Source organism: Eutrema salsugineum, unplaced genomic scaffold, assembly GCF_000478725.1.
Source record: "Eutrema salsugineum unplaced genomic scaffold, Eutsalg1_0 scaffold_7, whole genome shotgun sequence".
In the NCBI taxonomy this organism is placed as follows: Eukaryota; Viridiplantae; Streptophyta; class Magnoliopsida; order Brassicales; family Brassicaceae; genus Eutrema; species Eutrema salsugineum.
Window position 1 is genome coordinate 9,502,636 of NW_006256486.1, and position 18,100 is coordinate 9,520,735.

Sequence of the window (18,100 nt, forward strand, 5' to 3'; positions counted from 1 at the left end):
TAAAAACACATATTGACCAAGGGACATGTCTCTAGAAGACATTCCATTGTAAAGACACATACATATATGTGTAACTGTTTTGCAGTAACCAAATCTATTCGCACTTTTTCGAATAATTTGATATAAAACAGTTACCTAATTATATAATATATGATTCTTATAAAATAATAAAATATGATGAAGACGTGATCATATCCAACAAAACAGAAACTTCAAACATGGCAGAAAATCCAGAAAATCCAAAAAATACTAATAATTCGGATAAATCGGAACGTTTTTAATCTCACACGTTTCTGTTGCAGCAAAGAATAGGTGGAGACTTCAACAAGTTTCTTACTTCGTGTAAGCACTCAAGAAATTCCAGATGGTTTAAAGCTTTTAGATTCTTTTCTGCTAAGGCAAATAAGCAATCACATGCGAAAAACATTTTTCCTCGTGCTTGAAGTTAATTACAAGGGTCACAGCAAATCACATTTTCATAAATTATGATAAAATATATATATTTTCTGGAACAAGAAAGATTTTTTAGATTTTCTGGAAAATTTAAATTTTTATTTAGATCGTATTCCCAATCGCTTGGAGCAATGACCTTATGATTTTTTAAAGTAGACTAAGCAGGATCAGTGTGGTTTTCATTGAGATAAAAATATTTTAAAGGACACTGATTCTACTATTTCCAAAATCGTTTGAAAAAACAACACAATTTTATCTGTATTATAAGGTTTGAAAAATCTGTTTTTCCCAAAATATTTTTCGATTGTTAAAAATGGGTCGTTGCTGACCAAAAATCGTTTCTCAATATATATATAAAGGATTATTAAAAACAATCACAGGGCTATGTGATTGGATATAACCATCGAGCTTCAGAAACTATAGTTTAGGAGACGTTATGTTCCACAACAAATCTAGTTGTCTTCTATAATAAGAGATTAATTTGAGTTATAAGGCCCACACACATATCTTATATATAAAAGACAATCAACTTTCTTCAGCTAAGTGACACATCAGCAATGGAGAGTGACATGTGGCACATCAAAAAATTGATAAAATAAATAATTAATTAAATTTAAAGCAAACACATTAAAAACATAAATTAAGATTATTATATATATATATATATATATACATTAGAATGCAATTCAAATTTAAGTTAAATATAGAAAACTTATAAATTTTATATAATACAAGATTTTTTAGATGCACTATTCTATTTTTTTTTTCAAGTGATTTAAATTTCATTTTCAAACTAAAAATATACTAAATTTTAATGCAAATAAAAAAAAATTAAGACTGAATAAATTACAAAGTTTCAAATATTCTTATATAAAACTTCAACTAATAAATTAAAAAACACAAAAATATTTAATAAATGATTAAAGAGATAACAATTATTAAAAAAATTTAGTATAAAGAAAGATGTGCACGTAAAAATGTCATACATGAATTTAAATTCAAAAAATGGAATCAATAAAATATATATAACTAAAAAATTCAAAATGGTAAATTGAAAAAGTTAACAAGTATTATATTAGTAAGATTTACAAGAATAAAAAGAATATGAAGATCGAAGAACAAATAAATATTCCTCTCTAATATTAAACGTATATTTATAAGTGAATTATTACGTTTTCATACAAAATTTAAAATAGTATTTTTAATCCCTTATTATTTTGGAAGAAAAATTAGACTATTTGGCACAACCAGTGTAGAAGAGATTACAAATAATGTATCATCAAAAAGAAATAAAGAAAAATAAAAATATTTTAAACGCAAAAACATTGATAATAAACATAAAATTCAATACAAAATTTTAAAATATAATATTTAAATATATATTAAAACAAGATCCGCGTATACACGCGGGTTCTCTCCTAGTATTAATAATAAAGGTCATACAACATATAAAAATTAACCACATGACAAGAAGGTACAACAAAGCTTGGTTCGAAAGCAAGTTCCCATTCCACATTCAGTCTCTTTAGGATCAGAACAGTAGCAGTAGTTTATTTGTTTCAGTTTTTACAGCTCTGAGTGGAAACAAAATATTTTCATTGTGTTACTTGTCAATGTTCACTTGACAGGAAGTACACCATGAGTACTTTCTACCAAATTAAAAAGAAAGTATTGACGGTATACTTCTTGTAGAGTGAGATACAAGTAATGACTAAATTTTGAAAACCAAATTGTGTAACAAATATAATCCTATTATGTGGAAGTAAAAATGATTTTCTATAACGTTTTCCCTATTTAACCGCTAATTTAGATAATACATTTTCAATTGCATTTATTTGAAAGCACTTTATCCGGGAAATATAATAGTTATATATGTCAATTGTATTTTAAATTTTAAAATTTCAATCATTTCCTTAGTAAATTTGAGATTTTGTGAGATATTTCGTTTTGTTAAAATTAAATTTACGAATAAACTGCATAAATCTAACTTCTAATTTATGATAATAACGGTGTATCTCCTGCTCAAAGAGGATAGAATAATAAATTTGTGCAAAATTTTATAAAGCTTTGATTTTTTGGCTCTTGTATTGATTAGGTAATATCTAAATGCTGAAAATGTAGTATTTATGATTTAAAAAGAATGTTATTATGTATTTGATAAATTACCGCTTAATAAGTACTGTAAACATTGAAGACAAATAAAAACAACTAAAAAAAGGAATAACTTCTTGAAATAAAGATTTTGCATGAACTTAACAAAATAAAATTAAGATTGATATTTAAACGTAATCGAACGGGACAAACACCTTTGCATAGCAAGCTTCTTTGAAAGTGTCGTATATAACACCATTAAAGGTCATGATATTTTCATAATAGCAAAGACTTCTAATGATATTCAACAGGCAAACCAAATGATATATCTCCCCATCAAAAATTGAAAAGTGTTGAAGAATACTTGAATTCCCTTCACACTTTAACCGAGGCCTCCATTCATTATATTTGGCATTCCAGACAAATTGATGTGAAAGTTCTGTATATAGTAGGGTACGTTCTGGACGCCTCATATATCTTGTTACACTCCATCCAAGAAATATATTTGGTATTTTTCATACGTTTCCTTGTTGTGCTTTGTACAATTTGTTTTGGTAGGTGAAAATTCATTATCTCTGAAAACCGAAAAAAAAAGACTTGGTAAAGACTTGTTAAAGGAAAACAATACTGTACTACAATAATTTAAAATGTATAATTCTGTTTAAATCTATAATATGAACAACAAATGGGGGAAATTGTGTTGTTGCTATAATAAGGTTTCGTAAACGATAGTAGTGGAACACAGTGGACTTACCTATCAGAGATGGGGAGAATTTGATAACAGCGTAACTAATGAAGTTGCAGTTCACCAATAGTATTATGTATATATAGAGATGGAATAATTAGGGTTTAAACGAACGTACGTAAAATTATAAATAATGCAAGATGCATTTGGTTTTAGAAAGTAATAACAGAAGAAAAATATCCTTCATATTATAATAATCTAATAGAAAATACAGAATATATGAATATATAATTCAGTTTACACATAATATCTTCCAAATAGTATGTGTAACAAGTTATAGAAAGTCGTTTATATATTTTTAGAGATTGTAACTAACATAATTGAAATCGTATAAGGTTGTATTAGATATATAGATATTACATATCATATAGTTACAAATTATTGTAATCCTATTTTGAAATATAAAACATATCAAAACTATATAAAGTAGACAATATTATGTTTTCATATATTGGAGATTAAATTAAACTGTAAAGGACTAAATCCAAAATATTTAATATTATTGATCAGTCCATTTGTTAAATATTCTGTACCTATATGAAATGTGAAAGTTAAAAAAGTCAAACTGTTAGGTTTAATTAGACTTCCCAAAAAACATTGAAATTTTAGGATATTGGATATTTTTAACTATCATACCCTATATAATAACTTGAGTTCGTCTATTACAAAGGTACTTCAAAAATTTTCCCCTAACATTTTCTCCATTAATAAAAATATGAAAAAAATAGAGAATACAGATGAAAAAAATATGATAAAAATGGACTTCTGATCATTAGGCTACCACCATTGATCATGTGATTTGGAGTGGCAGAAGCAACGTCACCACCTTCAATTTCTGATTCAGGAAAGTAATATGTGGGAAGAGATGCAGTTATACAGCAAACCAAATGCCCAAGCCATCGAGGTTCATTCAGAGGTAATTTACTCTTCAATTAAAAAGATTTTTATAATGTACTTTCTATTAGTGAATGGTAAATTAAACATGTAATCTCTGAAGCCTGATAAAGAAATATCAATTGATGAAAATCCAAAAGGACGTTGCCAAAAATGGAAACACGATCTCTATCTAGATCTGGAGATAAATATAAAATGTATACAATGCAGTTTTGTTGAGAGAGAGATCCGAAGCATAGATGCATTGGAGTAGGTAAGCAGTTAATATTTCTTTCAGTCATAGAATTTTTTTGCTAACATGTTTGATGTTAACAATAGTTTCTATTTTTTGTTCCTTTAGGGAGAGAAGAAGAAAAGTACAAGGAGAAACTTTGGAGTGTAGTTAAAATTGTCTATTTTTCTTCTTTATTATCTCTGAATGTTTGCTACAATAAAGTGTTTTATCTTTTTTCAAAAAAGAAAAAATGGTCGACTTATGCAGTTTAATTGAATTGCTTGGTATTCATTATATTATTTGTGGACATATGAAAAGTTTATCAGCTCAATTGATGATAATCTGGTAACATTATAACATCGATAACATTTTATAATTATTCTCAGTTCTCATGGAACATATGAACAAAGATAAACATAGTTGTCAAAACTAAAAAAAACGTCAGTCGAAATAAATTTCTATTGACTCTTATACGTAAATTTTGTTAACATTGCATATCTTACTGAGAATTAAATTACCTATATTACTATTTCAACATTTGATTGGTTAATTTTTGTTTGTTTTGGCTTTAATAAATGATCCAATATTATGTGAACTCATAGTTGGAGAATAAAATTTAAATTTTCGAAATAATTGTAGATCCATAGTAAGTCCTATAACTTTTTGCTACCAATGAAAGAACAAATAATCCTTGGAGTTTATGTGGATCCATCACATAATATAGAAAGATAAATAATTACAAAACTATTTAAATAATCAAAGCTGAAGAATTTAAATTAGAAAGGATAACATCAACAGTCCAGAAAGTCTTGTATACCTCAAGGATCATTACATTTCATAGATTTGATCCGAGATTTCATGTTTGAAATTCCAAACCTGAATAAATAAAACATAATTAATAAAGTATATATATATATATGTTAAAAATTATTTTCCCTTAAATTACATAATAAAATATGCAAATGAAACCTACATGTAACGAAAATCCCAAACCTCTGTTATCTCTGGTTGAAGAGGAAGCGAGATATATACCACCAAAATCTCTAACAATAATATCTCCTAACAATTTCATAAAATATGATTAGTAACCAATAGTTTTCTTTACTAAAATTAATAATGTATTGTAAAACAACGTAGTAGGTTACATATTCTAACCTTTAGAAACATCGACTTTCCATTCACTGAGGACACATAATACCAAATCAATGACTCTTGGTTTCCATATAGTATCGAAGGTCATTGCAATGTTGTTAAAAACAAAGCACTTGATGACAACATTCCTGGTTGTTTGAAAATAAATCACGATAAGAATATAAAAAATATAAAAATTAATAAGATTATTATGGAATTTACTTAAGATTTCTGATATGAAATTCAACAAAGGTTCTTCGCTGGGGATGAGAAATAGTTTGAAATGACTGATCGGTTTTAAGTTCATCAACAAAGTCTATAACCCCAACCAAGTCTGTTTAATAGGATAAACAGTAAAATATAAAGAAACATATAAAGAATGAAACATTAAATATATATATCCAAAAAAATATAACTATTTAAGGATGACAATGTTTGTATCGGAAATTACCAATCGGAAAACCTGGATCAATTTTTCTGTCTACAATTTCTTCAAAATCGACCAATTTCAAAAAAAAAAAAGAATTAGAGATAGGGTCAATCCTATCAACTTTGGTATCCCTAGTCAAGACAATATTGTAGTTGTGCTTTGTTGGCCTCTTTTTCTAGTTATTCCAATCGGAAGTCCTAATCACAAATCGACTAACTTCAAACCAATCTCCTTCGTTACATGTACGAAAAAATAGTCATGGACCAGATTAAACGCTGTTGCATGTATCTTGGAACCCTAGCAAATTTTTAAAGATTAAAATTACTTATAACATTTCCCCCTAAATTTAATTTACAAAGTTGACGGTTTGTTTAAACACCAACCTCCTCATCAATGAAGATAAACTCAACCTGGTCTTGACCATTCTTATCTTTTACGATCCACTGTTTGTAAATTAATATGCAGATAACCTTTTTTTCATCCCATTGAGTTAATTCACAAACCAAATCGTAATAAGACATCATCAACAAAAGAATTTTTTCGTCTGTGTTTTTGAGTTTTTTTTTAACGAGATAGTTAGAGGAAATAAATTATGAAAAGAGTGGAGTATTATTAAAAAAACAGCGGTTAATATATAAAAATAATTTATTCAGAGCAATTAATAGTGAGAATTTGGTGTTATTATTAGTAGTTACCTAGAATCCCGTAAATCCCGTGTCTGTATGCATTGTTGTAGTTGCATCGATTGGGGAAAATTTTAAAGTAACTATTAAAAAGAAGCGCAATAAATTTCAATGGTAAAAACAAATATACAACTATGTACTATAGAACTGCTGGTGAGATATGTATAATAGAGAACTTTCAATTAATCAGACAGAATATATTTCATTTACTTTTCCAAGAAATAAGTCTGCTTACGTATATTGTTCTGTAACTAAAATAGGCAAAATATGCAACATGACCGTTATAATATTATAGTAGTAAATTTTAGATATGTCATATAATTATGGAAATATGTAATATTTGATGAAAGTGAATGTCTATAAACGAAGTTGCCATTTAAAATCTAATGCAATAATATATATAGCTCGTATATGTTATATCCAAAAGAAAACAAAAAAAATATATATATATATATATGTAAAATATATTAAATATAAAGACAAACGATAAGTAAATGACATATAGAAATTGGGAATTAAACATTAGCATCATATTAATACTATATATTAAAATGAAAAGTTACAAAAAGGAAGTTCGAATTTATCCCAATTAATAGGGAAATTATTACATAATTTAATATTTTGAAAATTACGGCCAAATTTGAGTACATCAAAGGAATTCATCTTAAGGTCAGGTCGGTTTTTCATGGATATCAGTGAAAAGAAATCTGAAAATATTATATAAATTAAAAATGGTACAATAAGATGATATTTTACCATAAATCATGTAAAACATATTAAGAAATTTCAAATTACCAGTCAAAAATCAAAAACTTCTTTGATGTGAGGACTGAAAAGTATTTCAGATTGGTCTCTAGCATTTCCTATGCGAAATCTCCCTATATGATTTTTAAACTAAAGCTTTCTTTTTTAATAGCCGTTGATCATATTAAGATATTGTAAATTAAGGTTTCCATTACAGAAAAAAATAAAGGACCAACCTTGAGAATCATAGGTAAGACGAAACATCCTCAAAATCAGGACGGTTTAGTGAGTATCTATTTCTTCTCACTTCTTCTCGAAATCCAGAGCAGTTCTCCCAGTGAGTTTGATGTCGATATCAACAAAACTAAAAGAAACAATTGATTTTAGAACAATCTTAAGAAAGATACATATGTAGGACTAAAAAAGATTTTTTTTCTTTAACACATATAGATGAAAATATCAAACATCTTACTTCATGTCCCTTATCTGAATGTTAACTTTGTGAGAAGGTCCAAAAATCATCTCGTAGGGGTCATCAATGTCAGTACTTAGTTCATCATCAACATCAATGATAACGACGATCAAGTCTACTAAGAAAATAAATTTTAACAACAACATTCTTAATAAATACATTAGTACCAGTAAGAAGGATGAGAAGACAAACCGATAGAGTACTCAAGAGTGAGATCCCCTTTGATAATAGCCATCAAATGACATAAAATCCATCATATGCTTAAGATTAACTTGGAATGTCTTGTCTACAACAGTATCAGCAATCATGATGATGTAGTGGTTGTTGATGGTATTTCTGAAAGATCCGAACTCATTGACAACATTGAAGAATTTCACATAATTCCATTCTCCTTCTTTAAACTGTGGACCGAGAACAGAAATGAGATCCTGATCTATTTTAGAGCCCTAAATTAGTGAAGCAATTAATATTATATAAGAGATTCATGGTTTAAAATCTTCATAACATGCAACAGAGTAAAATGTATTTTAAATAGATCTTGCATTTTCGTCATCCAGAATAAGATGGATTTACTGGCGGTAATTCCAATAGTTGAACTCATCCCAAACTTGAAGTACTTTTATAAGAATTCTCGAATCAGTTTTTGTGGGAGAAAGATACTCTAGGGTGCAGTAGCGAGGCATGCTCTAAAAAATTGGTTGTTTTCTGGAAACTTTTTTTTTTGGTTTATTAAGATGGTCAGACGGTATTTCCAAACGTTTATGAATGCTTTATATGAATAGCAAAGCAAGTATATGATTTAAAAGGTTGAGTCTCTTTAGAACGATATCCAAAAGTTGTAACATTTGACATTTATTGCACCGAGTGATGTGCAAACAAATCGAACAGCTTGTATTTAATTTTCTAGGTATAGTCAACCTATAACTTACCTATAGTATACATACAACAATATGTAAAGATGGTAGAACAATGTCACATCTGTTAATGCCTATTTCTCTTTCATTGCGTCAATTACTTTATTTTAAAAATTTACTATTAATTTCTATAGTCGATGGTGATATATTCAATTGTGACGTGTTTAGTTTTGCGTAAATGAATATATGTGACTAGAAATTATTAATGTTGCTTCTAATACACAAACTAAAACTGGACCCTTCAATTTATTACTCTCACATTGATTTTGAAAAAAGGAAATGAAAATATTGAAAAATTTCTGACACAAATACACATATTAGAAGATATATTAAATGAAGAAAATAGTAGAATTACAACCAAAGAAAAGTACTATTTTTATTTAGTCAACTTCTACTATAATAAATAGAAAACGATCTTGAGTTTACGAAGACTGTTCTTCATATTCATCATAGACAGGAATAAAATCAATTGAGTTTGCAAGCCTGAAATAATATTACAAATTTTCAAAATTTTAAAAAATTGAAGTAAATACTATACCTATAAATACCACAAAAAAAATAAAAGATACACATACCTCAACTTAGCTCTTTCCACCTCTGGAATAGGAGGATCCTCGACAATATCAGATATGAATCTTTCAGATTTAACTATCCACTCATCTATTTACATTACCATAGTCAGCATATGGGTAAATAAATATATAAAACTGTTTCTTAAAAAATTAAAAAAAATGACATAGTTGCTATTTAAGTACCTCTCCATCTAGAATAAACAAATACATCCCAAGGAATACTGACGTATTGTATACATTCAAAACTTACAAATTCATCGTCAAGAACTAACATCCGATCAGGGCGATCTGTGGACGAATAATTCATGTAATCTCTTAGTATTTGGACGCAAATACGATTTCCGCAGTTTGACTTCTAAAGATCAGAAACTCTTTCGCAAAGAGACATTCTGTTTTTTTTTTTTTTGTGAAGATGAAAGCTAAGAAGGGAATGAAAGGTTTTTTATTTTATGGAGTAAAACAGTTATATTTTTTATTCGTCTCCTTGCAATTTAAAGTTCCAGGTTTATGACAGTTGGTTATTCAAACTTATGAAAATCACAAAAAAAGTTAGAGTAAGAATGAAATAATTATTGAAATCTATGTCTACATTGAAGTTCCATAATAAAGTAAAATACGAATAGAGTACAAACGTTATGGTGTCTTAAAATTTTTAGAAAGTTCAAAAGCAATAATCACAAAACCGAAATATAATTCTTCATAACTTCATCAGAACTTCTTGCTTAGGTCGCTTTTTGTTAACCGATCTTTCACCTTCTATTTCATCAAAACATTTGGGACTCGTCAGTTTCTTTTTAGATGCAGGAGTCAGAGAAGAACCAGACGAATGATTATCAAGTTCCTCAGAACTTGTAAGCATCAACGATTGCTGAAATAGATAACATTGTTTAAGACTTACTTAAAAATAATTATCCAAATAGCAGACTTGCTAACTCGTTGAAGTTTATAATATATTACCTCTGATCAAGGATCCCATTCAATCATAAAATCCACATCATGAGACCATAAATAAATACAAACGGAGACTGACTTCTTTTAGTATGTTCTTATGAAACTGTTATTTTGAAAAAAATCTTCATTGTTAGGAGCTTAGTCAAGCCATCAGGGAGTCCATCTTGGTAAACCTTATACAATATTATATACCCCATATTAATATAATATCAGACCATGTAAATAATGCATATTATATATAAGGATTTAAGGAATCACCTCATCAGTTTGTTTCATTATCGACTCAGCTGAATGACCTAAACATTTTTGAGCAGTGTCATCAAACATCAGGAATCGGACATCGAGGCCTGATTCATCAGTAACCAATAATACGATATAGTACCTATATTATTATGTAGGGAACGGAAATTTCAGTTATTTGAAATGTAATGAATTTACATTAAATATAATGGGATGATTATATATCTTACCTTGCCACAACCACATAATATGAATAAAATTAATGAAAAGTATATCTCCACAATTTTTACAACTGAAAAGAGGAATCCACTTATCGTAATCTTCTTCATCATACAAGATGTCATGCTCTAGAACTTTGATGTTGCAAGGTTTGGAAGCCGAATTATACCATAGCTTTGAAGTGTCGACGTCTTTGACTGTTACGCAAGTTATAATCTTGTCGGACTGTAATTAAACCATTAATATGTATCATTTTAAAATATAAATACATTTTTAACATAAGTAAGTTCTATCTCAAACCAATTTTGTTTCACGAATTCCAGATATTTTCCACCTCTTATTCTTGACACCTAAAATTTTTTCACGATAGTCAATCGCACCATCCCAAGAAGACGAATAACTCTGTTCAGCATGAACAATCTATTGATTGTTTTTTGGCAACCTATAAACCACACACATTTATTTAATAAATAGAAAACTGTGTTTAAAAAATCACGTCAAAATATACTTTTTTTTGAAGTCTTTCACAATCTGAACGTCAGGATCAAACAAAATTTTTGTGGAGTTGAAAGAGTTTGATATTGATATATCACCCATAGTCAAAAAAATAAAAATAAATAACATACATGATATCAAGTTAATGCCATATCAACTTCCAAAATGGTGTGCATATGAATAACTATATTTTGATCTCACATTTACAGACAAAACACATTAGACAAACAACGATAGAATACATATGTTTGTTAGTGTACTCAACAATCGTCTTTGCATGTTGTCCCCATAGAGTACATTTCAGTTGAACATCACTTGAGCAAAAAAGCATATCAACGTCGCATGGTTATAAGATTTTCTGAATATTTTGTATGATATTAGAACTTACTTGGTATCACGTAGTGTTATCATTAATTTCTCGTTGATCCCACTTTTGCCTTTTTTCCGATAATTTCCATACTCTCCACCGTGACAATTTATCCAATAGCATTTTCAGTAAGAAAGATTTGCATTTAATGATAAAATATGATATTTTTCAAAATTTGAAGAAAACATACCAAATGAGAACGTTTTTGTCGACTTAGTCGTCATTGATTGACTTAAAATCAGTCTAATATTTTTCAGGAAAGTTTGATGCGAAATCAGTAATTTCCTTCGCCCGAGTGGTTTTGCATAAAGAGATCTTGAATGGTAATGGAGTAGTCCTAATATTACCATAGTACTCTTTCAATAAGAAGCAATTAATTGAAAGTGATTTTCTTTTAATAAGAAGGCCCTTATGTTTTCCGATCAACTCTTCATCAATCATGGCGTGAATCTTAGTTCTCTGTCAAATAATAATAACATAGTATGAGTATCTAATCTATATAGATTGCGGAAATAACATAAAATGGAACATAGACCTCTTCGTCCACCAAAACTATTTCTATTATAAACCCCGAATGTCTGTTCTTCACTTTCCATATGGAAAATATATTAGTCCTAATTTTCTTAATTTCATTGGAAGGATCTAATTTTGCAAAAGGAACTATAGCGGCTGTACGTCTACGTACTATAGACATTTTATGAAGAGAATGATATAGTTTTAGGGTTTTGGAAGGCTTATATATATCCACCTATACCATGACCTGTTTCAAACTTCCAAAGAGCCTGTACAAGCGAATCCAATCAGCTTTAACTAGGTTTTGGTGGGACTCTAAACATGGAATCAAAAAGATGTGTTGGGTTACATGGAACCAACTCACATGTTCGAAGAAAGATGGAGGTCTTGGCTTCGGGGACATAGAGAGCTTCAATGATGCCCTTCTCGCAAAAATCAGCTGGTGAATCCTTAAACATCCCACCTGCCTGCTTGCAAGAGTTCTCATCGGGAAATATTGCAAACACCAGGATTTTCTTCGAGTGGAAAACACTGCCTCTGCACCGCATGGCTGGCATGGAATTCTTGTCGAAAGAGATCTTTTACGCAGGAACCTTGGTAAAGCCATAGGCAATGGTGAATCTACTAACATTTGGTATGACTCTTGGCTCTCCTCAACCGAACCACTCACTCCCACCGGACCCCCTACAGAAGCATCAAAAGATTTGAAGGTGTCAGATCTAATTGAGGAGCAATCGAAGGATTGGAACACAGATAAGATCAATGAGCTTTTTCCTGATCTCCTGAGTACAATCAAGGCCATAAAACCAAGCAAAACCTTGGTCTGCGACTCCCATATCTGGCTAGCTACAAAGTCTGGGAACTATTCCACCAAGACAGGTTACCACCTATCTGTTATAGACAAAGCTAGGCCAACTACTCGCGAACCCAACTCTACAAGCTTCTGTTGGAATTCTCTAGTCTGGCAAGGAAATTTCTCTCCTAAGATGAAGACTTTCTTATGGAAGATTATCAAAGGGGCTCTTCCTACAGGAGAAAACCTATCTAAAAGAGGTTTCCAAGCAGCCGGTCCATGCCTCCGTTGTGGAGAAATGGAAACCGCAGAACATCTCTTCCTACATTGCTCCTACACAAAGAAAATATGGGACCTCTTACCTTTCTCTATGAATCCACGGATCTCTGATCGCCAATCCTTCATAGCAGGTCTACAGGCAGGACACAGAGCTGTCTGCCTCCCACCGACAGGAATAACTTCAGGACCACTTTTCCCTTGGGTCTGCTGGCAAATCTGGCGTGCCTGCAATGCTCTCTCATTTGAAATACGCATATCTGAGGAGGAAACAATGATCAAAGCAATTGTATCAGCAAGAGATTGGCAAACAGCGCAGATAAAAGTGGATACTAAGGGATCTACATCAGGGAAAGTCTTACATAGCCTCCCGACAGATACAGTCGAAATCTTCTCTGATGCAGCTTGGAAAGAAGACCTTCGAGCCTCAGGATCTGAATGGATCATCAACAGAAACTCCTCGACGATACACCAGGGATCTGATTTCAATGGCAATGTCTCTTCTCCTCTTGTTGGAGAAGCCCTCGCGGTTAGATCAGCCTTGGAACATGCAGCACGACTTGGATTCACTAAGATTTCACTCAAATCCGACTGCCAAACCCTGATCAATGCAATCACTCGAAAGGAATCGATCAAAGAGTGCTTTGGCATCCTCGGTGATATCGAAAATCTCATATCACAGTTTCAATTTGTGTTTTTCTCTCTTGTATCAAGAACGGCAAACAGTTTAGCCGTCTCTCTCGCAAAAAACGCCTTGGCGTGTACCCCTACTTCTTTGTAGAAGTTTGAATGATTAATGAATTAGCCGTTCAAAAAAAAGGAATGCTTATATATATATATATGGAGAAGAAATTAATGAAAAAACCTAAATTATTGATGTTTGGCCAGATATTTATTATTATTTTTTTAAAAAAGAATGAAATTCAGAATGAGGATATTCAGAATGTGCATAGAAATATGTATAGTTCCAGAAATATTTAACATTTAATATTTCAGATTAATTGAATTGTCAAATGTGATGTGTATATATTAAAATGGAATCTAACCGATTGAATAATAGCTCAGTCACCTTTGAGTATATTCTGTTACATTAATATCAGTAAATCTTACTAATAAATATATAGTTTTTCATTTTTTTAAAAAAAATCCTTATTCGGCGAAAACAGATTGAAAGACATAATAATTATTAAAAATTTGAATAAATGGGTCTTATTTTCGTTTGGATCTTTGAATGTTTTACAGAGAAAATAAATTGTGTCAGATCGGGTATAAAAAATCCGCGTGTTTATTCGTTTTAATTTTTTCGGATATTTATAATTTTTATACAGATAAAATTAAAAACATATACTGAGTCAACATTTCTTAACCAATCATATTTCGTAAATTCAGCGTGTGACATTTGAAGTAAAATAAACATCATCAATGTGGCAAAGAGCTAGAATAAAGGGATTTCTGGCCAATAATATTATAACAAATAAGCGATTTTTCTAACGTTTTCATTAATTTACGTACACATATGGAGTCGAAAGACTATACAATCATCACAGGATGTTTACCAACAAAAAAAAAAACAATCAAAGGGTTACGTGATTCGTATTGGATATAACCATCAAGCTTTAGAGACTATAGTTTAGGAGACGTATAGTTCCACAACAGAGATTAATTTGAGTTGTAAGGCACACACATATATTAATCATTAAAGGTCATACAACATAGAAAAATTAACCCACGTGATAAGAAGGTACTCAAAGCTTGGTTTGAAAGCAAGTTCCAATTCCACATTCAGTTGAATTACATACTTTTTCTTGCAACAAAACAAACCCAAAATTCAGAATGGAATGCGACCACTCTTGTTTTCAGGTTTCTACAGTGGATATCAATCAGTGATTGAAATAGACTTCAAGCAACGAACGTGTTCGAAGAAAAAACTCATGAAATCTCTCTCTTCTTGTGTTCCACAGTACCTTGCAAACTCCAAAGTTTCGAGACTCGTCGACAAACATTCAGGAACAGAGCTCCTCCGTTCATTCTTCCACATATTTTTCCACTGAACCGGGTGATAATCATACCGCTCTACAGAAGTCTGCGATAAAAGAAAAGAAGACAGAAAGATAGAGAGTCAAGATTACACCATGCAGTGCTTTTAGCTGACAATAGCAAATGAAAAAACTTACATCGATGTACAGATTGAGGACTCGCAGTTTAGGAGACTTCCTGAGCAACCTGACAAGAAACTTTGGCCAGTGCTCAGAACATATACATAGCTTAAAACGTTCAAGCTGATTGAATACAATACCAACACGAGACAGAAACTGCACACACGAGAACAAGCGCAATAAAAAGATTTTCAGTCTCAAGAAAACATGATCTAGAGTTCGATATTGAAAACTTGAAAATGACAAATGAAGAACAGGTTACCTCTTCTTCAAGGTTGCTAACTACGCGTAATGAAAGACGTTTTACGGATGTGACTGATTCCAGAAGTTTCTCAAAATCTTGTACAACATCAATATCTACCTCTTCCAACATAGGCATATCCTCAATCAAACAAGAGAAAGTAATATCTCTATCATCCTGAAGTGTAAAATACTTCAAAGAAGGGGTAGCGATCACATACCCACCAGGAGAATATTCACTATCTATACTCAAGGATAACCTCTGCAAAGATGGGACAGTAACAACTAATTCTCTCACATTGTCATCCCCATCTCCTCGTTCAATAAGCAGATCTTCCAGAACAGGGCAACAGGATAGAAGCAGTTGAAGAGAATCTTGATTTAAGTATGTCACAAATCAAAGTTGCAAGGTTTTCAAGGAAGGGAGACAAACCGTTCGAGGAACATCCACAAGAATCTTCTCACCGTCAAGTTTCAAAGTCATGAGTGAATTGCAGGTATACAAACTACTCGGAAATGATAGATCATGTAGGTGATCACTGTGCCAATAATAATCGATACTTAGCTCACGCACGCATCGAGAAACCGCAATTTCAACCCATCGTTTGATACTCTCAGGCTGAAGAAATTCACCACGATAGAATCTAAGGAGCAAGCTTTCTATGGCCGGAGCTCTATGTAATGGCAGGTTCTTGTCGATAAAATCCCAATACATAATTGTGGAAGAGACAGGACCCTTGATGTCATCAAGTTCATTGTACTCAAGTTTTGGCAACCACATCCAAAGAAGCTTCCATTGTTTAGACAAAATGCTTGTGGAGACAGCAACTTTCGTTGGAGGAAACGATAATATCTTAACCAGCAATTCATCAGACAACTCACTGATTCTGTCCATATCTTTACAAAATCCTGTTACCTTCGACCTAAACTTGGACTTGGACTTTTCCCTTCTTCTTTTTATTCCGACCCTGAAACACAAAACAAGAATACCATAAGACTCAAACAGGAACTGTCTGAATCCAACAAAACAATCTAGTAACAACAAGTGAATCAACAAAAGCCACACAGAGGAACAAGACGAAACCCTAGAAAATCCAAGTGATGGGTCTTTTTTTTTCCAGAGGAGGCTCAATTAGAAGCTCCCGAGGAACAAAGAAAGCATAAGTCTTCGACAATGTATACCCATTTCCGAATAAAACTGATCCTCTGAGCGAAGAAATCGAGAAAGGATGGATCTAAGTATAGCTTGAATCGGTACAAAAGGAGGAAAAAAGGAAGACGAAGGAGGTAGTTTAGTCAGAAGGAATCGGAATCGGAGTTCTTTGTCTCCATCGAACCCATCGGTAACACAAAGCTTCCTTTGTTCTGGCCGTCGTCGATACTCATCAGTCACCACTCATCAGACGGAAAAAGTGCCAAAATCAATCCGAACTAAATTTGATGTGCTAAAAAAATTTGAATTAAAATATGGTGCTAATAACTATCTAAACTCTAAAATAATTCAAATTTACTATCCAAATTCTAATATATGTATTAAAATCTATCTTGACTAACTTTGACTTTAATCAACTGTTAATAGATGGACGTAGTCACTTTAATAAAGCGACATCGTTTTTGTTGTAAAAAAATGTAGTTAAACGTGTGGACCAATTGAACTGTGAAACAATATTGATATTTTTCACAAACATAATTATATATTGCAACATTACAATAAGATCTAAAGAGAACAAGTAATATCCCGTAGATTATCAAAGCCATTACAAAAAGTAACATGTTTGCTCTATCGAGATCTAAAGAGAACGAAGCCTCCTTGCTGCTGCAATTCTCCGAATTCAAAATCAACCCAATTCTCCGAATTTTAATTCGATTTTGAGAGTTTATTTTACTTCTACTGCTGCAATTCTCCGAATTCAAAATCGAACTCAAAATCGAACTCAAAATCGAACCCAATTCTCCGAACCCTAATTCGATTTTGAGAGTTTATTTTATCCCCAATTGAATATGTCGTCGTTTTGTTCTTTTTTTTTCGAGTTTAGACATGCATATCAATAATATATAAATGTATTTGTAAGAAAAATCAATAATATCTCACGGTTCAGTTGGTTAGGATGCTTAAATGTCGTTTACAATGGTGGAGGTTGAGTCCAAGGAATAAAAAAATTTTAGATGTTTTTTTACAACGAAAACGACATCATTTTAGTAAGGTGGTAACGTGTCATGCCAAGTCATATTCCGTCATGCCTCGTCAGCATTTTTTAACAGTTGACTCACGTCAAAGTTAGTCAAACTAGATTTTGACACATATATTAGAGTTCGGATAGGAAATTTGAATTATTTTAGAGTTCAGATACTTATTAGCACCGTATTTTAGTTCGGATTTTTTTTGGCACATCAAATTTAGTTCGGGTTAGTTTTGGCCCTTTTCCCCTCATCAGACCGTTCGGTTTCCGTTTAAGCTGTATCGTTTCATATAAATGGTATCAATCTCTAGTGGGCCTGGGCTGAAA

The 18,100-nt window shown here is 31.3% G+C and overlaps 1 protein-coding gene and 1 pseudogene across 1 annotated transcript; one reads left to right on the forward strand and one right to left on the reverse strand.

Annotated features, from left to right (window-relative positions):
* Positions 1 to 12,370: 12,370 nt before the first annotated feature.
* LOC112083067 lies at positions 12,371 to 13,978 on the forward strand. Its single transcript, XM_024150794.1, has 2 exons — positions 12,371 to 12,570; positions 12,718 to 13,978. The coding sequence occupies exons 1-2, from the start codon at positions 12,371 to 12,373 to the stop codon at positions 13,976 to 13,978; spliced, it is 1,461 nt and encodes a 486-aa protein (XP_024006562.1).
* A 901-nt stretch (positions 13,979 to 14,879) lies between these two features.
* On the reverse strand, positions 14,880 to 17,000 carry LOC18010813 (annotated as a pseudogene).
* Positions 17,001 to 18,100: the final 1,100 nt, after the last annotated feature.

Bases quoted from the DNA above. Each gene is read 5' to 3' on its own strand.
- LOC112083067 (XM_024150794.1), top strand. From the start codon at position 12,371: ATGACCTGTTTCAAACTTCCAAAGAGCCTGTACAAGCGAATCCAATCA. The intron at 12,571-12,717 runs GTGAATCCTTAA...TCTTTTACGCAG, and splicing joins CTTCTCGCAAAAATCAGCTG to GAACCTTGGTAAAGCCATAG.